Below are 25164 nucleotides of genomic sequence, written 5' to 3' on the forward strand. Positions count from 1 at the left end.
ATGACCAAAAACTTTGTGTGTGTGTGTGTGTGTGTGTGTAAACAATATTACTACTTCTACTCTTTTTATATAGCATGCAAACATTGGTTAGAAAGGCTCCGCTGCAATCCTCACAATAACATACGAACAGTCCTACGTTTTCCCAAAGTCATGGCCCTCGGTGCTCCATTCTTGCCTTTGCTTCAAAGCATAGCGGGAAACGTGAACGGCGGAGCTGGTTCTTTCAGCATTAGCTTGCTTCGGCACTCTCCAAGAATGCTATCAAGGGCAATTTGCCCAATGAGAAGAATGGATACTTGTATATTTTTGTGTTTCTTTCTGATTCGGTGATCAAAATGTGTAATCATGGCCGTGCTGCTCTCTGAAAGCCTCTTCAGCTGCGTTTCGTGCGCATGTTGATTTCATCTTTCCTCCAAAAACCCAGTCCAATTAACCTCCTGCTTGAAAATCAACTTGAAAGCTTTTCCATTAAATGTTTTCCTCGCACATATCAACTCAACAAATAGGTTTAAGAACTCTAAATCGAGACCACGGTAATCAGAGACTGTTTTTTTTTTCTACGCTGTGAATGACATTGAATAATCTACTTGGAGGAGGAATGAAAAAATTGTCACTGTTTATATTGTTACTATTTATATGCTAATGCTGCACGTCCTGTTGTTCACGTAGGTGGTCAGTGGCACAAAATTAGCCCGCTCTACTTTTTTTTTTTGCACCTGTGGTTTTAATAAGGAAATGTCTTTGTGGTGCTGTGCAGGGGAGATGTTTAAACATGAAAAAATATCATGTTATATTCTCGACGGTTTGCGTAATAATGTTTTGGCACACAAGGACAGTGTAGAAAATCATACTAATTATCTTTGAGTAGGTATATGCTCTTATGGTTTCTTTACCTGTAGGCTTTCTTTCCTTTTTTTTCACACAGAGCTCATTTTACAACAGATGCATGCTGTATGTGGATGAGAAACTATGATTCAAATGAAATGTATGAATGTAAGCGTAGGTTAACACTGCCCTCTGCTGAATACAATCTTTTTTTTTATTATTATGCGAGCAGGAGAGCACAGGAAGAGACTTTTTCAGATCTAAATCTCATGCAAAATAAACATATTATATATATATATATATATATATATATATATATATATATATATATATATATATATATAAATAAATATAAAATAAATATACATATATATATAAATATAAAATAAATATATATATATATATATATATATATATATATATATATATATATATATATATATAATCAAAATGCTACTGAAATTTCAATTCAAATTAGAAATATATCTATATATATTTCTAATTTAAATCGAAAATCTCAGTAGCATTTTGAAACTCTTGACCAAAGAATATTACATTTAAATACTATATGGCTGATTTTGCCAACTTGCCATCAAGCTAAATCCAATTTTAGCAAACAGCGATCGAGTTATAACCCCAACCTTATAGAAAAAACAACATCAACAACAAAACATTTAGCCGTCATTGACTAGAGCTGGGTATCCATACAGTTTAATTGACACTATTTGGAACGCACAATACAAACAATCAAAGAGAAAAAAATAGATTTTTGGATAATTGTTAAAAATGTATCTGTTTGGAGATTTCCATTTACCATCTCAGGCATCCTTATTTGCCACTGATCCGACTCTGCCAGTTGTTTGCTTCATACCTTTTTCTCGCGCCTTTTGCCAGGTTCCCTGTAAAGTCTTAATACTTCCACAGAGACGGCGGTGCATGACAGACAGCAAGGGGCCACTGTAAGACTGACATTTCTGACACCGGCCGCAATCCCCCTCATGTCAGTATAAACGCCCATCTCGCTCGGCCCCCTACCGGCCACCGGCCCAACAGCAGGAGGGGCTTCAGTCCAGCCAACAAACTTCCCAGAGAGCAGCGGGGAAACATCAGAAAGTCGCTCGCGCTCCTCCAGAATGAACTTTTGGAACTTACGTCGCTACCAGTATATAAAGGAATACGGTTTCCGGCTAAATAACATCTCCTGAGCTCATTTAGCGCTCGATGTATTTCATTACCACGAACAACGGATTTGTTTAGCGGGCGCCTGCCTTTATTCACTGTTTTAACGTGCAGCAGCGGTCGCTTTACTGGGGAAGGACCTCTTCGGCGTGAACGCTTTTACATACGTCTTTATAATGGGGGGAAATGTTTATTGTGTTTCATCTTTTTCCTTTTAGTATTTGTTTTGACCGGTGAATATTGACAGCAGATGTTTACCGGAGTCTATTCCATGTAGATATCGTATAAAACATAGAGTAAAGTTCTTTGGCACTTTAATGAATACGTCAGGTGGTAACTAACCGCGTTCGAGTTGCAAAGGATGGCCGGCGTGGTGCGCACCCTGAGCCGGTGTCTGCTGCCCGCTGAGGCCGCGCACGATGACAGGAGTAACGCGAAAGCGCCGGACGGCGAGCGCGACGCGAACCAGGAGCGCGAGGCGAAGCGGCGCGAGCGCGAGGCGAAGCGGCGCAGTCGCGAGATCGACGCCATGCTCGCGCGCGAGAGACGCTCGGTGCGGCGCCTGGTGAAGATCCTGCTGCTGGGCGCCGGAGAGAGCGGCAAATCCACCTTCCTCAAACAAATGAGGATCATCCACGGGAAAGAGTTTGACCAGAAAGCGCTGCTCGACTTCAGGGATACCATCTTCGAAAACGTCATCAAGGTAACGCTCTCGCGCGCGTGAGAAGTTTGCTGGAGGTGCCGTTGTTTCTGACGTCAGAATTGTCCGTTTTGTTTGTCAGCAGTTTTGTGAATTTGTTGCGTTTCGTAAAATTTAAACTTGAATTTGATTAGATATAGAAAACATTATTTATTATTGATAGATAGATAGATAGATTCTCCAAAATAAAAACCTTTTTTAAAAAAACAGACTGAAAGATTTAAAATGCATCTATAAAAATTCAAAACGATGCTGCGTCAGTATATTTAGTTATTCTAAGGTCACCAAGGCCACGTGTCCTTGCCTGTTTCCTGCTGTGACATTCGCTTTTGTTGCAATAAGTAAAACAAACATTCTCTTCAGAAATGACAAACCCTAAGAAATGCATTTTTTTTTACATTCAGCATAATTAATACTTCCCCAAAATCTGCGCTTCAGCTATCAGAAAGCGCTCACATGAGCTCCCATCACATGCGCGTCTGTCAAACATGCAAACTCAGGAGTTACTATCTACCCTTTCTTTAGCTGCATGTTAGATGAATGCGATGTTCAGGTTGTTGATTACACAAAGGTTTTGAAAACCTAATCCACGTACAGATCTGTTAGCCATGATGGTTGCTTCAGGCATCTGCTCTACCGCAAATCAGAGTCCCTGTGGATCATTCTTGGGTCATTTTCCTGTGTGCACATCGATTTAAGGCGTCTGTGTTTAATAACAGTGGCTTGACTCACTGCTCTGAGTTAACGGGAAAGGAGTGAAAATGCATCCCACAATGTGTGTGCGAGATGAGATATCAGGCCTGGGGCTGCCTGGAGTTACAGAGAAACACGAGGAACAATGTTCTCGTACAAGCAACTTTTTCTTATAAACCAGTAATCACAAATCAGCATCTTAACATTTGCAGACTGGCAGATGTTCTCTCGTAATTACCACAAGACTAAGCTTAGCTGTCCTTACAATTGCCACTACATTGAGTCACTTTGTTTGGTCTAGGTTCATCCCTGGCTCTGTTATGAACGGAGTGATTGTGTCTGACTTATCATTGTGATCAGCTCATGTGCTCTCTGAGCTCACGTGTCTTTTGGATGTCTCAAGATTTTTCCCCTATCTGCGTACTTTCTGCACTTGTGTCTTCCTCTCTTTATCTCTTATTTGGTTTTACATTTGGAAGTTTACTGATGGCGTCTGATGTGATCATAGTGAAGCCTTTGAGATTAGCAGCCGATGCCAGAAGACTCATTACAGCCTGCATCTGCGCTACAATGGGGATAGAGAAGATCTATCATTCTTTTCATGCTGTTCAATACGTCTGTGTGCTTAACAAGCACTACTTGACTGAGTCAGAGCGTTTCTGTGGTGTTTATTTTTCAGAGAGCTTTGTGCATCATCATCTTGTCACTGCCATCTTTACAGTACTCTGATTTTGTGTTAGATGAGATGTAATTACGCGGATCAATGACACAATGCTAATTTTGTCTTATTTAATAATTGATTAAAATATCCAAAACAATGAATACAACAGGCAGAAACGTACAAAAATACAAAAAGAAAAATTATATAACTATATCAAGGAAAATAATAATAGAATAATCAGAGATTTTGACCTTGTTTTACCAGACAGATAAAATATATTGATCATTTATGACATTTGTGAAATAATAATTATAATAAATACAAAATAAAGCAAACTTAAGTAAACTCAACTACATTCATTGTTAAATATTATGATAATATGTTGTGATTGTATCAAGATGTCTAAAAAATGTTGAGTCAAGTTATTAAGTTATTATCGAATTAAGTTATTCGAAGGGTACCAAGATCAACTGTAATTGCAAACTTGCCTGTTTTCTCCTGCCACGTGCACTTTTAAATTGTTAAATTGCTCCACACAAATAAAACATAAATGCCTTTTTGACGACAATCATTCAGATGTGTACTTACAATCTGTACTCTCAGTCATTAAATTACACTTTTGGTAACACTTTAGACTAGGGATCATTATTCACTATTTACTCACGCTGGAGTGGTTCCAAATCTGTAAGAATTTCTTTGTTCTGCCGGACACGAAGGAAGATATTTTGAAAAAGGTTTGCAACCAGGCTGTTTTGGGTCAACACTGACTTCCATAGTAGAAAAAAATAATATAATTGAAGTCACTGGTGACCAAAAACAGCCTGGCTACAAACTTTTTTCAAAATATCTTCCTTCGTGTCCGGCAGAACAAAGAAATTCATACAGGTTTGGAACTACTTGAGGGTGAGTAAATGATGACAGAATTTTCTTTTTTTGGTGAATTATTTCTTTAATATGCATTACTAGCTTATTGGATGTTACTTATGAAGCACATACGAATGCAGGACCATGTAACTACTACCTTCTTACCTACTATTAATAAGCAGGGAATTAGAGGTTTATTGAGGGAAAAACCTGGTGAATGTGTTTCTAACGTGTTACAAACCCAGTCTACTGCGTTACCAAATGTTTTTAAAAATGCTATAAAGTTTTGCAAACCAACTTAAATACAAAGGTGATAGTTCCAGCAATGTCTTTTAAACTAGAATTTTGTCATTGTTACATATAATACATGTTTTTCTTTTCTTTTGGTCATAAATATGTCTGTATTCTGGCAAACCATGATGTTCATTTATTCAGTGGGAAACTGAAATGAGAAATATTCCTTGGTCTTGTTATCTTACCCACAGTTTGGTCAAAAGCAGCGCTGCCAGATCAGAGGTTTGGCTCAGTGGAAGAGTTTAGCTTTATATGGAAAAGGTTGTGTTTCTCAGGATGTCAAAGCAGAGGTCCGCATGTTCCATCTCCATGGTTCTCGTTCACCAAACATTTAGCCGAACTGCCAGACATCACATCAGGCACCCTTCCCCACAGCCAGAGAAGCTTTTGTCCATAGTTTTCAGGACTCCGGGAGGGACAAGACTGAGGCACAGCTTAAAGATTCACTTTGTTTCGACTGGGACTGATTGCGATCAGATCCTCTTCTAACCCACCCGCAACAGAACTGAGCTTTCTTTGTGCTAATGATGTCATCTCAGTTTGTTTTCAGTAAGACCCCTTCCCCACAAAGTGACTATAGTGAGCTGAGGAAAACATTATAATGTAGTTTTGATCACTTTCATTAGCTCCAGAGGCAAATGCTGAGGCCTGTGTTTTGGACCATCTATGTGTATATGAGAATTGAAGTCAGTTTTATGACTAACCACACTAAACGGCCTAAATGTATGTGTTGGTACTGATTACATGGTCCACTCGCTGCCCTGCCAGTCAAGTGAAAAGAGCAAATGGTCGTGAAGAATGTGCCTAAAGTTTTGTGTTTCTTGTCACAAGTCACCACACTTGCTTTTGTTAACTTGTTAAACACACCTCAAGGCTATGAAAAGGTTATGAAACACCTTTGTTTAGATTTGAGGAAAAAAAGTTACATAAATAAGGTCCAAATGACACATAAAGGTAATTTCTGTAAATTCTATAATTATATCAGTTCTTTAAATTGGAGCGGGAACTCTGATTGGCTTAACTAAAAATGATTCATTAACTAAAAGTGTTTCATGTGGTACAATAACATCTAAATTAACTGCTAAAAGTGCAAATATTATTTAATGTGGCTAATCAACTTACTTTAGATTGCATAAGTTCAGGATCATGACAGTTACAATTGACATGACAATTACCAGAGTTTCAGGTTTTACAGTGCTTTTATTGTACTATAGCGTTTATACACCATAGTTTTTCAGAATGTGTTTTTTGATGTAATTGCTTCGCTGCATATAGCATATAGATGACAAATTTCATCATTAAAAGCTACAAAGCTCTGTTTTTTAATGTTGAGTCAGAAGTATGATACTTGTTTAATGCAGGTTTCCTAGCTTTCTTGTATTTTTTATGGATGTATAAACGTTTCACTTTGGTGTTAATACTCTTGTAAAATTCTTTGCAATTCATGTAATTCAGTTCAGGTCTCAAGCAGTTGCTTAAAACATTAGAGGAATTTTTAAAAACTACTTTTTTAGGACAGTAGGACAGTGGCCAGTAAAAGGAAAGCATGTGGTATTACTTAATTTCACAGTCTAAAGATGTGTTAAGTGGCTTGAGAACTGGACTGGAGACCTTGTTTGTCGGCGATGAAGTCAAGGTCAGATTGGAATAGCTCCACAATGGTGGTCTCTGTGGGCTTGCGGTATCGCACAGTCCACAGAGCCAGAGGAAATGCCTCTCCTCAGTGCACAGACAGCGAATGCTGCAAACAATGGTGATTCAGTCGTGCCATCATCTCCCCTCTGACCGTCTGTCATCACCCTGCTGTTCAGCCCATCCCTCTGAAGGCTCAAGGATGATGACAGTGTTGGCGATGTTTGTTTCACTGATACCAATTTGGAGCAACCCCAGTCCAGACGGAGTGGGAAAAACTACAACAAACAATCCCAGAGGTGACCAGTCGCGTGAGCGAATCTCAGCCTACATGCTGATCAAAATATTGGCTATTTTAAAGATAAAGGTATCTTCATTTCAGCCACTTTACAGTGGCAAAGGTCCAAGAGATAGTCCTCTTAACTTCTTACAGTAATGTCTTATTTCAATATTGCAGCACCATTTGCTCAGCTGTGGTCTGTCTTGGAAAGGGTGTAAAATGTTTTCACAACCAATGTTTATTTTTAAAGATTGTTAGATGAAATCTAAATTGAATTTAATTCTATATCACTTGTTTAATGGTTTGATGATCCAATCAATGGATAAAATCAAGTCCCACTCAAAGTCATTTGATATACTAAAAGGACGCTTTTAAAAAGCTAAATGTTTTGTGTGTACAGTCTTCAGTGTCCAAATAAATGATTTGATAAACCACACAATGAGTATTTCCTGCCTTGTTGTTGCAAACCCACACTGAGTAGGCAGAGTAATTTATGTCTGGGAATTTATTGCTTCCTAGATCAGTAGCAAGCTATCTAGTCATTTCTGTTAACTCTTTAATGGTCCTATCTTTGATAGGAGAGTGATCTAAAGACTGACCTGATGTTGACACTGCGTATCGGGACCTGATAAGATCTCACCTCCGTTTGGCCCCTCGTACCCCTCACTCATCACTCTGACCCTTCAAGAGTCAGTTTCCCTATTGCAAAGCTCTTGATCTCTTGTGCAACGGGACACCATTGGCAGGGGAGCATTTCCTCTGTTTACTACATCCTTGAGAAAATAGTTGCGGTATTCAGTAACTGCCTAGAATGTGTTTTTGCTCCATCATCCCATGCAAAGCGCGTATGGAGGAGCAAGTTACCGAAAAGTTGTATCATACCGAAAGGTTTGAATGCGTGCATCCTGCTCAAAAAAGATCCTTGCGGGGGAGGATACAGGAAGTGGCTGAAGGGTGACACAGGGAGCAAGCATATATCAAGCCCATCTTCCTGTGTGATAAATCTGAGAGTTCCTCTGTCTTGGGAGGCTCCTTCACAAGCGGCTTGTTTATGGCTAAGGAGTTGTTGCTGATTTAGCTGTGGTTGCTCAGCGGTGGGGAAGCCGTGAGCGGCTGCCTGGTCCGCTCCCCACATCTGCTTACGCTGCGAAATCACAGCACTGCCATTACCACCACTGGAGTAATTACTGCGCTTGACACGCAGGGCCCGTCTAATGCATGTCAGATGAGGGCCGACGGATTGGATACGCTGTCAGCAGCGTCTCAGCAGAAACCAAGATCCCTGAATAATATCATTCTTGCGCTTTGTTGACCGAACATTCAGGAAATCCCCCCTTTGTCAACAAACAGCAAGGGAAATATCAAGAATTTTCTTAAAAATGATATGGAAAACTCTGTGGTTTCTCCCGAGGACTTACAAAACAAGTCTCTTTGGAAGATGCCATTTAAAACAAACACTTAGGGCTTGTTTTTCAGGAGGCATTTCAGAAAGAATAGGAGCCATGCTCACGGCGAGGTGAGGTTTTGGTGGCTTTCGGAGCTATTTTTGGGACTTTGCCATGACTCAGGAAGAGATTGGAAGCCCTGCAACTGACCTCTCCGCTGTGATAAAGCTGCCTAACCGCTCTCTCTATTCTCTCGCCTCTATTCTCTCGCCCTGTCAATGGATCCAGCCAAGGAGGACAGAAGGATACGTCTACGCTTCCCTGATAGTGTTGGCCAGAAGTGGGTGAAAGGTCAGAGATGGATAGGTGGGTTTGGGGGGGCTGACAAATAAAGGCAGAAGTGTGACTGAGTTTGGCCCTAAGGAAAGTACCCTGACAACCCTAGACTAAGCCACACTATTAAGAGCATTAAGAAGAAACAGCAGGGAGGCCTTAAGCATGAACAACTGTTTACATTTGTGAACTGTTTGATGGCTCAGGGAATCTTGGGATTTGGGAGGTGGGGGAATCTCAGGATTTGATGGAGACAGCCAGACTAACAGGACTGTACCACATTAATTTCCTGTCGCTTCCCTGCTGTTTTAATGGTTTTGCAATGCAACCGTCTCGTGTTGATGTACAAATTCCTCACACATGTGGACACACTAGGAGTTTTCATTGCCTTGATGCTCAACCTATTGACCTCATGTGCTGGAATGGCATTAAACTCTTCCGCTGTCGTTGGGTCAACTCCCACAAAGCACCTGTGCCTGAGGGCCCTTTATCTTCTTTGGAGACAAAGGTGTGTTGGCTGCCCTAATTATTCTAGCATACGTTTGCTCTCTGCATTTTTGAGTGCTAGTGTCGATGATTCATAGGTGGCTATTTAGAGCAGAGGACCAGGACCCCCTTGTGGGACCCTGAAAATTTAGGATGTTATTACAGTGCAACAAAAGGAAAGTGAAATATGCTGCAAAGGAGGATTTTGCATCGGTTAATAGTACTGCAGTTATTATCGAGAAAAATCAATGTCCTTATGTTTCATTTACAAAGCGTCTCATGATATTTCTGCTCCTCCACAGAGCACAGCCCTCCTGGTAACTGCCAGAGGCTCAGAACAGGGGTTGTGTATTCAATGTTATGCTTGGAAGCGAGGAGGCTCATCACGGAAGTTTAGTTTCAGTGCGATTGCTGTTCTCAACAGAGCTTTCTGGAGCTGTTTTCATTTTTGGCTTTAGAGTGTTTCAGTTCTTGGATACGATGTTCCGGGTATACATGTCGTGAATGGCAGCATGGCAGCAATCTGAGCTTCTTCTAAAGGCATTAAAAGCACAATTTAGATTGTCTTTAAGTTGTGTCAGCTGACAGTGGTATAAATTTAAATTTAAATCTTTAAACAAATCTTTTTTGTATGTAATTTTTGACATAAAAGCCCAATTATAAGGCTGCTAAGTTTTTTTAACACCAAAAAACTAGTCGTTTTACAAAATTTCTCTTTGATATTTTCGACTAGAATAAAGACCTGTATACAACTGCATTCAAATTAAAATGTTTTATGGCAATAGCTTTTGCACCAAAAATATGTCTTGGTTTAAACACAAGCCTACACTCAATGAAACATATACAAAAGGTATATTATGTAACAACATACTTAATTCTGACTCATATGTTAATTTTAGTAGAGCCTCTTATATCATTGTGTAACCTCTTATTTATCTGGTTCACACTTTTGTACATCATTCATTTGTTTGTCCCTTTTAACCTAAACAGTTGGTAACTTCTTTAAAACTGAGTGTGGGAGATTTACAGAGACAGAATATCAGCAGGTTTTAAATGTGCTGTAGGTGTTACATGAAGACATTGCTATTATCTTTATTTTGTCTCCAGAAGAATTGCTTCATTTTCCTGTTATAGAAGACACACCCTGCTCTAGTTATACACCCTAGACAAACAAACATGGCATTAATTTCTCTCTCCTTCTCTTTGTCTTTTTTTTTTTTTTTTTAAAGGGAATGCGGGTACTGGTGGATGCCCGAGACAAACTTGGTGTTCCCTGGCAGAACTCTGAGAACGAGAAGCATGGCATGTTTGTTATGTCCTTTGAAAACAAAGCAGGCATGCCCGTCGAACCCTGCACCTTTCAGCTGTACGTCCCAGCCCTGCAGACTCTCTGGAGTGATAGTGGCATCCAGGATGCCTACGGCCGACGGAGTGAATTTCAGCTGGTGAGTGTAATCATAGTACATTTCCTGACAACCTGTGCCATCTGGATACGTTTCACAGGAAGAGCCCAGCAGCTCTTTGGGTAGATGGCAACCTGTGTTCTCATAAAACAAATAATCTATTATTTACCTGGGGTAAGTGCACCGCTCAAGGGCACAGTTGTGATCATTCATAGATACCCCAATAAAGTGGAGCTTCAATGGGCAGCACTTTCAGACAACAGTTTGACTAACCTTTGGAAAATATAACAAGATTATTTGGGGAAAATGGTTAATTAAAATTATTTTTATTTAAATTTATAAATACACTACCGTTCAAATGCTCAGTACGTTTTTTTCTTGAAGGTATATTTTTTATATGTGTGTTCCCTGGGAATCAAACCCATGATCTCCACTAGTTGATAGCCAAGGGGGTACGGGAAATATGGTAATATTTCAGTGTCAGTTAGATGAAAATCTTTGGCCTAGCTATTAAAGCTAGACACTGGGAGACCTTAATTAAACCTGCTGAGTGCAGAAAAGCAGAGGAAGCTTGACTTATTTATGTGCATCTCATCTCAGCATGTACGTTGCCACAGGACTTTAATGAGTTCAGAAGCTGTGCACAGGAGTCTCTCAAACTTTAATCGCTCTGACTGCGCACTGGAGCGATGCGATTCACATACACATCTCTGTCACAGTACCTCTGGATCTTTATGAATTTTTAAGTGCCGTTCAGAGTCCTGAAGATCTAGGTCAATGGAGCAGGATGGAGGACGGGATAGGTAGTGAGGAAACCTGTGAGGAAATGGCACAAATTTCCCTTCATGCACGGGATGATTTGACTTCTTAGTGCTCGCATTCTTTTGTCTATGAAGAAAAAAAAATAATAAAATCAATGTTTCCTTCATAAAATCAATTTTTTTACAGAAATTGACGGCATAAAGTGTCTGAAGCGTCTGATTTATGCTTCTTATTTTGATGAAGTAGCTTCTGACCATTTGCTGTGCTCATATTAGTTTCAAAGTTTAAGAACAGACAGCTTTAAATCAGAGATCAGTGATGTGATCTGTGGATAGAGTTCTGCCCCTGCATTTTTGTTTCTTTTTCACAAGAGTGTTTACATCATCGGCTCTTGCTACTGTGATTAAACACAGACGGACTTGTTTAAGTACAAAAAAGAGAGTTTACTCATACTATACATACTTTTATTTACTTTAAAATTTGATATACTACCCCATAAAATAACAATGGTTTTGTCAAACTTTAATTGTGACTTGAAAAATGCTTATGTGTTCAGTAGTGATATCTATAGAGCATGATGGCTTGATGTCTACATGAGTTTAATGATAGTAAATAAGACAGTTAAATAAGATACATAAAGTTACATAAAATGCTAAAATTATTTCAGTATTAACTGGTAAAATTCATGAAGAAGATAAAATGTACAAGGAGGAACATTTTGCCACTATGACTGGCCAGACAATTTATGCTACAGTATATGATAATATGGACTGAATCGAAGAAAAATAAGCTTTTAAAGCACCCTGGAAAATATAGACCAGCAAAAAGAAGTGAGTGTGGATTTAAAGAGAAAATGAGCTTCCAGTGTAGTACAGTTAAATAATTCAGTGAAATATTGAATCAAATGAACAAACAAATGGACTGTAATGTCTGTTTTTTTCTTCCCATTGCCAAATAAGACTAAAAGAAAAATCAAAAACCCACAACACAGCACTATAACTGTAGAAGCCTGAGAAGTGTACGTCTGCCATTTTTAAAGCCATTATTTGCATGTTTTGCTTTAATGAAACATGCGTGACATCTGTGGAGTTTGACCCAGCTGTTTTTCCTTTCGGTCTGTGACATGAGTCTTTTGACCCTTTATGGGTCATTACGCTGAACCGGCCATTTGGGCCAAAGGGCTGGTGGCCCAGCCTCCCTCAGCCTCTTTTGTTCTCTCTCCTCTGTGAAGGCATGCTTGTTTGTGAGTCTATTCAGAAGGCAGCGAGTGGGAGGACATTACAGGGCTCAGCCTGTCCGACTGAGTTACTCCCGTTCCCTATTGACCAGAGGTCCAGAATTAACCCTATCCTACAAGTCTACAAGTTTCTACCGCAAACAAAAGTGTGCCTATGGAGATGCTGCTCTTTTTTTCCTTGTAAAAAAGTCTCTTTTCTACCAGCACTGCAAGTGTACATGCTAATGAGACCAGACTTTAGATCCCTACAAATATCAGATTGCATAGAATCAATTCAGAATTTGAATAAAAACAAAGGAGCAGAATGATGCAAAGACAATTTTTTGTAAATTTGTGATATTGCTCATGCAACCTTCCATTGAAGCTCAAGATGCTCTTGGGATCATCTCAACATGAAGAGCAGCCTTTTCATTAACTTGTAGAGTTATTAATGCATCTCATTGTGAGGAACTTGGCTCAGTTTTCACTAGTGTCTGCTCTGTTCCTCCAGCTCTTGGGAGGATTGTGGCGGTGCGAGGGAGGGCCTCCAGTACTCGGTTGTAGTCTATTAGAGGATCTCTTTAGGGAAAAGCACTGGCATTGACCATGAGAAACAAGCATAAGACTTTTTGTCAGTATGCAACCCTAAATTAATGTCAGAAATGACCGTGATAAATGTTAAGGGATTGTATTGAGTTGGCTGCATGGATCTTGATAAATCTCTGTGATTCGAGTTTAATGGTTGAGTGACGTGATTTGTGCTGAGATGTAATTTCCCTCCACCAGTATTTATGAGGAACATTTAAAGGAAAACTGGCTTTAATGTGTGTACGACTAGCACATTAACATAAAAAACAAAGAAAATGGACTGGATCCATTGTCAGAAGGCTGCCAAAATCACAAGACTTGCTGTTAGCGGGAATGCGGCTCTGGTCATATTGTGATTGGACACAAACCTTGCTTTGCTTGAAGGCTGCGGAGAGTTCATGGACAGGAAGTCTGTATTGCTGCTTTGTTGAAGGCTGACTCTGCTGCCCCCCCAAGAAACCACACTAGATCTCAGCCACAGCCCAGACCAGAGACGAGATCTGCCTGTGCAATGCAGCTTCACCACAGTTGAGTCAGAGCCATCATAAATTCCTTCCTGACAAACTCACCATAATCTTCACATCCCTTCAAAAGGGCGTGTTACTTGTATATCAAGTACAGTGGGACACTAATAATCCTCGTAAAACTTTTTATTTTTATGATAGGAAAGCGTTATTCACAATTGATTTGAAAGTGAAAATTTAAATGTTACTATTGGCAGAGGCTGTGAAAATCATCTATAACGGGGATTCTCAAAAGACTGTTTTACATTAGCAATCTTATTTCACCTGTCAATCAACAGAAAAAAATTGCATAGACAAATGGAGCCATTAAAGCGTTTTGCATTTTGACATTATTTATTCAAGAATATAATCATCTGCATAAATAAAAAACTTTTTAAAAATGAATCTGTTATGTATATTCGAAAGAAACAAATATTCAATAAACGGCTACTTTCTCAATCGCATCCAAAAATATCTTTCACTCATGTGTATCATGACATGGCATGATCGTATTGTCTGTTGATATAGTTTGAAGTAAATGTTCAATTGATCATGATAGTCAGGACCTGATGAATGGAGACATTCCAGTTTTCTGCCTCTGTGTTTTGTAACACCTATCTGAGAGCTTTTGTCAGAGGACAAGATCTATGTTTGTTAAATATGAAGCTCCAGTCATATTTCATCCGTGCAAAGCCGTCTCAGCCATAACAGTCAAGCTCGCTGGGCTTTTGCCAAAGAGAGAATCTGCAGAAGGAGTAATGATGTCTCTTTGTAAGACAAGAGAGGGAGGGGTTGTCCTTTACACTGAGAACCGTCCCACATGACAGCGGGCCCCGTCCTGTGAGCCTCAGCACATAAAACCACACAGAACATCATTATATGTGCTGAAACATTCCATTAATGGGCTTGTTATCTCGTGTACACAAAGAGCAGAAATGGAGACATTTTTCAGGTTTCACACACCCGCCCCACATAAGAATATTTCAGTTCGTGACCCAAGAAAGATACCCCACCGCTGCCCAAAAGCTGGGCGGCATTCAACATTCCTCGGGGAGATTGATGTTGCTTGGATGTTTCTTAAATTCCTCAAGGCTGAAAATAAGATGGGTGCTGGTAAGCTTCCTGTTACCCCACTTTTTCTGTACAAGATGTTTTAACGAGATTCCTGGCAGCAGAATGAGTGACCGTGCTGCGCATAGTTACCCAGAAACAACAATTTTAAGGATGATCTTTAATAGTTTATGATGCCTCCTGGAGGTCTCACCAGGACCGGGCCTGCCTCACTCTGTTTTTCTGTTTCCACTCTGTATATGTGGGGCCCATTTTGGATTGTTTGATGGTCTTAGAGGGCCAATCCAAAATATATAAAGTGAATCCATACAGAGGAAGGGCGTATTTGTTTACTGAGAGGACTAGGAGCGATGGCTTATAGCAGAACATAAGCCTTCCTCAGAAGAGCTGGAGATAAGCAGAACAGCTCACATTCCTGAGCAGCTGCAGCGTAGATCTCCAGAGACCAGTCCACCTCCCAATAACACAGCCAGCCGACACATCATGCAGCACAACACAAACACAACCAGAAGCCAATGCGTGTCTACTGCTGTCAAAAGCTAGTACATCTTCTAGCAGAGAAATGGTTTACGCGAAATGAAAAATCTTACACTCGCGGAAAGGTTGATGTTCTCTTTTTTTTTCTTAATAACACCAAAGGAGATGTTTCGCAGAATGCCTGAGCTGCTTTTTGTATGAAGCATTTTGCATGGCTTAATTGAATATATGCGAGTGAGGACAAATTAAGAAAATACGTCTATTACTGTTAAAATTAATGAGTTAACTTTAGACGTTAGTTAAAAGGTTTAACACTATGGGCCAGATTTATTATACAGGGCAAATTTGAATTGTAGCATAATACCATAAAGATGGGAGGGAAAATTCTGCACGTGATTTACTGAAAATGAAAATCATAATGACTAACACAATCTACCAAAAGCAGCGCAAATTACTGCCTGCTGTAAGACATGCCGCTCAGCAAAATAATGAATAATAAATCATTTTATTTAACTGTGACCAAAACCAGGAATCTTATTGGTTAGCCAGTTTTCTTTGCAATGCAGTGAAAAGAAATTTGAACACCTGTCCACAGAAAAATCCATTTCATTGGTTTGTTCATTTCTATCTAAATTTTCAAATTAAAATGTGTATTGCACCAGAATAGTTTTTACACTGAACATTTGTCTCTGTGTGAACAGTCCTTAATAGCGTAGAGGAAAAAATTCAAGCTTTTTATGAAGCAAATGTTTTCCAGGTGATATATTTTTATCTATCTATCTATCTATCTATCTATATATAAATAAATAAATATAATATATATATATATATATATATATATATATATATATATATATATATATATATATATATATATATATATAAATATAGAAGTCATAGAAGTTTCATTTCCTCTTTAAGTCCCTTCGGGTCATATGCATCTCATTAGTTATCTTCCATTTTTGCCTTGCGACATCTTAATTTATATCTGCACCTCCCTAGACTTTGCGCTTTTGTCAATCCACTCTTCTTATTAAATCAATCTGGCTTCTCTCTCAAGCGGATGTGGCTGCGATTACTGCTGAGTGTTTGCGGCCGCCCGACGAAGTATGGTTAGTCAATAGTCGCCTTGTTTTTACACACTCTGTAATTAAAGTAAATCTGCCTAAGAGTGTGTGCAGTACGCGGGCGTAGAGGAGTGCTGAGCTGTGGGAGAACTTTTCTCTCTGAGTCCTGCCACTCTTTTGGCTGCGGCCAGGGTAAATAATGCCCTATTGTTACTCAGTTGACTCCCGGTCAACGGGTAACACGCTCCACCCCGGAACATAGCCAGACTTATTCAGACAGCTGGGATATAGACACCGGACTGGGACATTCATAGCTAGAGCCCAGTTTGAAATGTATGAGAAGTGAATAAATGGAGGAAACCCAGACACAATGTCATTCATGGTTCAGAGAGAGTTACGGTTAATTACTGCAGTTAATCGGTAGTGGCAAGATTGATGAAGGCTTACTGACCAGATGTTTTGTGAATTTTGGCCGAGATGTTTGCCGAGATCACATCCAGAAAACATTTGATTAATTCCTCTGTTTTTTATTTATTTACAAAGCTCAAGAATAATCACGTAATGAGGCAGATGTAGACATTAGATAAATAGCTTTGCTATTAAATGACTTCATGACATTATTGCTGCTTTTAAAATTTTTCATGTTCTTCCACTGTTTCACATAGCTAATCTATAAAAATAGTTTAAAAGCAATTTTAATACTTCCTCTGTTTAGGGTATCAGGAAATGAGATGAAAAATGGATATTTATATTTTACTGTTTGGATAATCTTTCCCATCTTTTCCAAATAAACACATACTGTACTTTTGGTGGCAGTCTTTGATGCACGTCGCTTCTGTTATTTTCTGAGACAAACAGACTGCCTTTTCTTGCAGATTGCAATTTTAGTTAAATAAGGGCAACCTAAAATGTGTGGGTGACATTTCACTCTCGAAACAAAGAAAAAAGTCATTTTTTATTAATTTTATAAAAAGAATACGTTTTCCTTTCCTTTTTTTTTTCTTAATGTTTTGCATTTGGGATATTTTATTATTGTTACTAATACAATTAATCATTCTTAATAATAAATAATTAACATTACTATTATTGTTATTTTTAGTATTAGTAGCAGTAGTAGTAGTAGTAGTAATATATGGGCATTACATATATAATTACAATTGTGCTTTATAATATATTTATATATATATATATATATATATATATATATATATTATATAGAATGTATGGAATCACTTTTTAGTAACTTGAATAAAGTTGCTGTGCTGATTGTTCATGATGTGTCTTGATCACTAATATGCTTTTATATATTTTTTTTCTCTAGCATGATAATCTGCATCATGCCAATGCTATTCCTAACTAACTGAAAGTTTTAAATGATTTGAAACACTTAAGAGTGTTTCTCATCATTTCTGTATTTGCATTTATTACTATAGTACAGTTATCTAAAAATAACATAGGAATAAGAAACTCTGAAACATAAACCATGCATTTTTTGGACAAAAACGGATCATTTATAGACCTGTATTTACAGACCTGACCATCTTTATGTTCATAGATTCCTATCATTCCTACATCCCTCCGTTTTTCTGGGCGTCATGTCCTCGCTAACTTTACTATAATCCTTCATTTCTTAGGAGGCAGAATGGAAGTGACAGGGCAGAATGGCTTTTGACTCTGAGAGGTGTCACTAGTGCATTCAGCCATATTTCTCCGACTGCCCTGTCGTCTGTCATGTGCTATCTGCAGACAGACTGTCAGGAGCGATAAATGTACGCTCATTTTGGCCTGCTCCTCCAGTGTCCTATCTGTCTGTTTGCCCTATCTAGGCCATTATAGTACAACTTAGTCAAAGTACTCGACAGACATTGCTGAGGTTTGATATGACCATGACAAACACTTCCATTGCCTTGACATTCCTGGGCTGGAGATTATACGCCCAAGTGGCTTTTCAAGGTTATTTTACTCCTTATAATGGAAAGTCTGCAGGTGTTTTCATGTCTAATAACACGTCTTAAATATTAAATATATGATGATTGTCTACTTTTATTTAGAGAGTAAAGAATCATGCTTTTCTAAGGAATTATGACAATGCAATGTTAAATTATTTCCCTAAAATAGCTTGGGCACCAAAAACAATCAAAAAATGCATATATTTTTGTGTAGTTATGCAACTCTGTGCTTGGCATGATTTAAATTAAAGGAGACTTGAGATTTCATGCAGTAAACAAAGTTTTTGGAGTCAAATCTGTTCAAGAATCAACCAAATTGTCTCAAAAAATCAGTCTGAATGGTTAGTTCAGATTAAGAAAGTTATCAGTTTATAATGTTATCAATGAATGCTGTAATCAGTTTCTCATACAATGTTATAGCATAACTTAAAAAATATCCAAAAAGTGACCACATTTTCTATGTTTTTATTTTTATTTTTATGGGACTCTGCATTCTTTGTAATGGCAGAACAACTGTTTTCAACATTGATAATAATAGGAAATGCGGTTTCACATATTAACTATAAGTAACGTTTTACCTAAATAAATATCTACTAAGTGTTTCGTAGACTAGTAAGGTTAGGGTTAGAATAAGTGGACATGTACTTGAAAACTTACTTATAGTCAGTAGTATGTCTGTTGGGACACAATCATAATAAAGAGTTATTAATCACAGTATACTAACATTCTAATGAGAGTGAGTTGAATTGTAGATGCCTATCGTCAACAGATTGTTGAAAAGGGACCATCAAATTAAAGTGTGACCAGAAATGCATCTTAAGCAGCAAATAAGTATACTAGAATGATTTCTGAAGGCCCATGTGACATTGCTGAAAATTATGATGCTGAAAATTCAGCTTTATCATCACAGGAATTTTACAATACGCATTTTACAATATATTATAATATATTAAAAAAGCGTACAGACAGTACATTTTTTGTGGTGTAATATATATATATATGTGTGTGTGTGTGTGTGTGTGTGTGTGTGTTATACAAAATGCATTAAATTTAAGTTCCAAGATCATAATTGTTCTCTGGCAGTGATGGGCTTAGAGAGACATTGAAGAAATTGAGATTCCTCCAGCTGCATGTTCAGTAAAGCTCAGTACACAATTCAATACCTCTTTCATGTCCATGAGAAAAGTGTGAGGATTAGCAGTAGATATTAAGTTCTGAACCCCTGCGAAACAGATGGTGAGTGGGCTGTTCTTATTGAAAACAGACCCAAGGGGAGCACTGTACTGGAAGAGGAAAAACTGACTTTACAAGCAGCCGTGTCCTTGGCTGTTTGGCTGTTTGGCTGTTGTTGAAAACGTCATACACCCACACTGTTTTTCTTTACTATTTTTTTTTTTTTTTTTTTTTATCTCCCACTCTGTTTTTATTCCACCCGTCAGTGGTTCGTTTCCAGGCCTGTCTAGGGTCAGTCTCCCTGAGGGGCCGCCATTAGGCGAATGGATAAGATAGGAGCAGAACTGATTGAGGTGAGACACAGGAGAGAAAGGAGGGAAATACCCGCAGAGTGTGGAAGGAGGAGCAAACACAGCGGCTCGGCTCTTAGTCTCACACTTTTTACACATTCTCATATTACAGAGGACTTGACAGACTGTGTCTGCTGCTGAGGTCACGCCGCTGAGGTCACGCTTAAACTGAGTTAAGGAAATGATGACGCTAGGGCTGCAACAGCTAACTGAGAAAATCCATATACATCCATAATAAACTGATCAATAATTTAGTAAATAGACAAAGATGTCTTTATTGATTACTGATGTCTTTACTGATTGACCCAAAAGACCCGAATGGTCAAAATGAAGTTTAAATGCCTTTTGTGGCCATAACTTACTTTTTTTTAAAATATTAGAAATTCATGTTATAAAAGTCAGGAGTGTATTGCACAGTTTAGAGCAACCAGAGAAGTGCAGGCCATTCATTTAGTCATTTTCATGAAATAATGGACATTTAAATTTTATTTTTATTTTTTTAAATCTAATTAAAATGATAAAAACACGCAATGCCAGAAAGAAGTATTGATACTTATGAGCACAAAACATTTTATTAAACAAACTGTTACTATGTTTGGTTTTGATTATGTGAACAACCCTGACCTATATAGTGATATTTGTGCTTATAGTATTGTATTTATATATTACATTACACAATAACAGCATAATGCATTCTATGTAGTTTTCACATCTTCAGTCTTTTTTATTGGATCAAAGATAGAATTGATACATTGATATAAATGTTTAAAATATTTGAGTTTATGTCATATTTTGGTTATCTTCTGAATCAACGGTACAGATGATTTCAGTTCTTCTGATTGGTCATCACTGGTCTGAAACAAAGCAGTGTATTCGAACGACAGCTTACATGTGACATTTCTATCAGGATTGTTCAACAGTCGCAATCCGCCAACATTAATGGGACATTTCAGAGACCTGTGAACAGATTTCTTAACCAGTCTGTTCATGTGTTTGACATTTTGGCTTGGTTTTATACATATATTAGACATGGCTCTGGAGAGCACAGCTCCTTCAGATGCGTTTGGATATTCCAGAGAGACTCGTCTATCAGTCTTGTTCCACTGAATGTGCACTTAACTGAAACATTACATTAACAAAACAATATAACATTACACAATTCAAAGAGCTGTCAGCCACGATTAATCATAATGTATATTGTGGTTAATACAAACTGCAGTTTAAAAGTATGGAGTCTAAGATTTTGTAATGTTTTTAAAAGAAGTTTCTTACGCTGTAAGCATAATCTTTTTGCTGTGATGGCAAAGCTGAATTTTCAGTATCATTACGCCACTCTTCATTGTCATGTTTTATTATTGTCAGTGTTGAATACAGTTGTGCTGCTTAATATGTAAAAATAGATAACTGATGAAAAGAAAGTTCAAAAGAACAGTATTTGTGACATTATAAATGTCTTTACTGTCACTTTTAATCAGTCCTTGCTGGATAAATGTACAATTTCTTTTGCTGACCCCAAAATTTGAAATGGTAATGTACATATGTATAATTTTGATCAACATAAAGGTTCACAACATTAGTTTTTTGTTTCTAGGAACACAACTCATGTTATTGTTAACATACCTCTGGCATAATGTAAGTCTCCAAATTGTTTTCAGAGTTCCCTGACACTCATCCATTTTCCTTCTACTGGTCTCCTCCGATTCAGAAATCATAATACGAGTCTATCCGCAAAGATAAAAGGCGAGGTGTACGGTTTCAGTTAGATCAACAGTGTGGGAGCAGCCCAAGGTTCTGTGAAGTTCTGGAGGTGAAGGAGCTCCATGTGGGGGATTAATATGAGTTCTCTCCTCGCATCCAAACCAAACAGGCAATCCCACTGTAAGAACCGGGAAACCGAGCTCTGTTTGTTTTGCGTGAGGATTATTTACACAATCTGATATTTAGGGAGGCGAGGGCGGGCATCAGCAGAAGAGGGTTGATTTTCTCTCAAAAATGAACACAAATTAATTTCAAAGTTTTGCTATTGACTTTATATTTTCGAGGAATTTTTTTGCCATTTCTTAATTGCTTTTGTTCTTTTACGGAGGACTTATTTTGAAAAAATGTCTCGGCTTCTCTTTTCCAAATAGCATACAATAGTTTTTAATTTCAAACAAATAAATAGATTTTATATTGCAAGTCCTTCCAAAGCTATTGTATTGCTTCAAAGTGAAGCCCAATTCCATTAAAGCGTTGATGGGAGGGAAAATTCTATGCGTGATTTACCAAAAAAAAGCGCACATGAAGGAACACTGACGCGACTTCTTATTTTCATAATGACCAGCACAAACCACCAAGAGCAGCGCAAATAACCACCTGCTTCAAGGCATGATGTTTTGGACAGTAAATAATACCACAAATACCAGTAAATTGACGAGTGCAAATGTTAGTAAATCACATGTGATTCGTTGAAATACCTCCCATAAAGTTATTGATCGAAAGGGACCCAAAATGCATATACAGTACCTTTTCTGTGCTAATTTCCCACTGTTTTTAGTTAGTCCCGATAGTAGCTTTTTAACACCAAATGAGGGTTTGCCTGCTAAAAATCTTCTAAAAGGCTTAAGTCTTATTTGCAATTGCGATTATTTTTTTTTTACAGGTTTTGGAGCATATTAAGTTCAATTCATTTAGTCATTCTGTTATATTTCCTTACTTTGTGTCCAATTAAAAAAAAACTGGTTTGCAATAACACAAGGTTTAGTGAAAAGAAATATTTTTGGGTGAGCTATTCCTTTCAGTTCCTTGGAAAAAAGCGGGAAGATACAGCTGTATTTCTTACTTTTCTAGATCGGCACAATACATTTCCTACAGAGAGAGAAATGAAAACATTCAGTGATATGTCTGTTCTCAGTCACCGTGGAACAGTTATCCACCAACAAAGCACAGCTGCTGGATCTGGCAGTTAAACATCACTTAAGTAAGATCTCCACTCAGTGCTGAGGAAGGTTTTACTGTCAGATATAACAAAGTGTGCGGTGAAAAGAATCCCTGATGGACCCGCTGAAACTTTAGAAAAGCATTCATCCCTTCCACTCAGCTTTGTTCATACGAGCTCTTTCCCAAGACGACACCGATGCTGTTTGATCGAAACAGAGAATACTGCAAGATTTTTCGGGGCTAGTTTTATGTGCTTCTCAAGATCTTTTTTATTTTACCTAAAGAAGTTTTCCTTTAGGGCATTCCCTTAGTTTCTAGAGTCTGTGTTTGAGTCAAGGGTCATAAGGGATGCCATTAATTGGATCTCATTTCTGGAGATCTGCTGTTTATTTGAAGGGGACTGTAGAGATTGAGATCACCGCTGGGAAGGGAAGGGGTTAAGGCCTCTGTACATGGCCGTGCTCAATCATGCTTCCCCGTACTCACTGCACAAATACCCATGGGCACACTTTCTTACATCGTGCTAAAGTTGTGGCTTTGGCCTGCAAGTCCTCAGCGTAGATCTTTCCCACACTCTCAGCAGACCATCATGTGCATGTTGAGCTCAGATGGAGGGAGGAGGGAGACCCCCATCTTTTATTGGCCAGTGACCTGTAGCATATATTTTTGTGCAGAGCATGGACCAATCAGAGAGCCCGGATAAGGGTCATTTGACAATACTGTGGTTTAGCTCTGTTCTACTGCAGCTTCTGACTACACTGCATAGGGATATATTTATTATGCCAATATCTCTATGATACATGCAAATTTTTTGACCATAACATTACATCACCCATGATTTAGTGAAGGTTGTAAAGGTTTAAAATGCTGTAATGTATATGTATCTGAAATTAAATGAGTTCTGGGGTCTGTCTATTTTAAATATTTTAGTTATTTCAGAGTCAGATTTTAATGCTTGTTAACCATTTATTAATTAATAAATAATTATTTATTTATTTTTTGACTATTGGGCATTATGCAGTTTTTCTTTGAATTTGATCATATTAATAGGCTACATAGCTATTTAATATTACCACCAAAAAAAAAAATAAATAAATAAATAAATAAATATATATATATATATATATTATTAATAAAAGATATTATTTCCATATAAAATATGTATCATATACAATATATAGAGACAATATGTAAAACATAAAATATTTGTTTTAGATTTTGAAATGTTATTATTAAATGACACAATTATATTTAATTCTGAATAGATATTTTTAAAATCAGAAGTGTGTGTGTGTGTGTGTTCACACTGCTTTCAGATATCTATGTGGTTTCCTTCCTGAGTTACATTAAGCTCTGATGATGTGCGGTGTATGTGTGTATGTGTGTAGTGTGTAGGGTTGGGGTGTTGGGCTTCAGTCTGTTATAGAGGACCAGCCCCGTTCGACTAATCCCCTGTTTTCACACACAGCTGTTTCCTGTTGGGAACATGGGCCAGGCCAGGGGCCTTTGTTAGACACACACAAACTAGAGGACACAATTTGCTTTTCCAGACAATGTTCACTGAAACGCCAAGGCCGCAGTGTCTGCCATCCAAAAGCCTGCGTGAAAACAACTTTGTCAGGAAATAATGCTCAACACAGCAGTTTAGTTCATCTCTCTATTGCTTCATTCTAGGGAGTCCGTTCTATTAAGACAGAACATGTTTTTTGCTTGGAAAAGTCTCTAGATATTGGGCAATAAATGCAGTTATCAGTAGATTGTGGCTTATGAAGGCAGCAGACAAAATTGATTCTTGGACGAGACCAGTGCGAACATGCTGTACTGACTCCGATCACCCTGAGCTTCAGTCTCAGCAGTCAGCTTTATTTATGGATTGGGCTTCGACCTCTGACCTGAATCTCCTGTAGTTACAGGAGTGAAGGTCAGAGCTGAGTTCAACCCATAGAGCCTGCAGACATTTATTTTCCTGTTATTTGTAATGCTTGGAGATTATAGGGATCCATTTATTACAGCCAACGTTCTTTAATGCAAACAGACCTTAATGCAATCTTGTCACGGCTGTAAAATGTGCTAATGTGCACTTAACCAAGTGTTGGTCCAAGGGAGCAATACTTGAGAATGATCTTTCATCTGACTCCCTACACACCACTTTATTCAGTAACGGGAGATTATGAGCATTATGTGTAAAAGCTACATTATAGAGTTAACTGGAGTTCTGCTGACGGGCACTGTGTGGTATGAGTGTCCCACATAGTTCTCAGACAAAGATAGGAACATCCTGTTACTTTTAGACTTTCCATTCCTGAATTAGAACAGCTTTTGGGATCGTGTTGCTCTATTTTTTTTAATCAAAA

The 25164-nt window shown here is 38.2% G+C and overlaps 1 protein-coding gene across 1 annotated transcript in view; it reads left to right on the forward strand.

Annotated features, from left to right (window-relative positions):
• Positions 1-1632: 1632 nt before the first annotated feature.
• gna12a (guanine nucleotide binding protein (G protein) alpha 12a) overlaps positions 1633-25164 on the forward strand; it is a 28227-nt gene continuing 4695 nt past the window's right edge. The window contains exons 1-2 of the mRNA XM_043234675.1: positions 1633-2707; positions 10562-10777. Coding sequence (XP_043090610.1) covers positions 2366-2707; positions 10562-10777 — 558 coding nt within the window. The 5' untranslated portion in view covers positions 1633-2365. The remainder of the gene's footprint in view (positions 2708-10561; positions 10778-25164) is intronic.

The sequence above is a fragment of the Puntigrus tetrazona genome, chromosome 3, assembly GCF_018831695.1.
Source record: "Puntigrus tetrazona isolate hp1 chromosome 3, ASM1883169v1, whole genome shotgun sequence".
NCBI classification, from domain to species: Eukaryota; Metazoa; Chordata; class Actinopteri; order Cypriniformes; family Cyprinidae; genus Puntigrus; species Puntigrus tetrazona.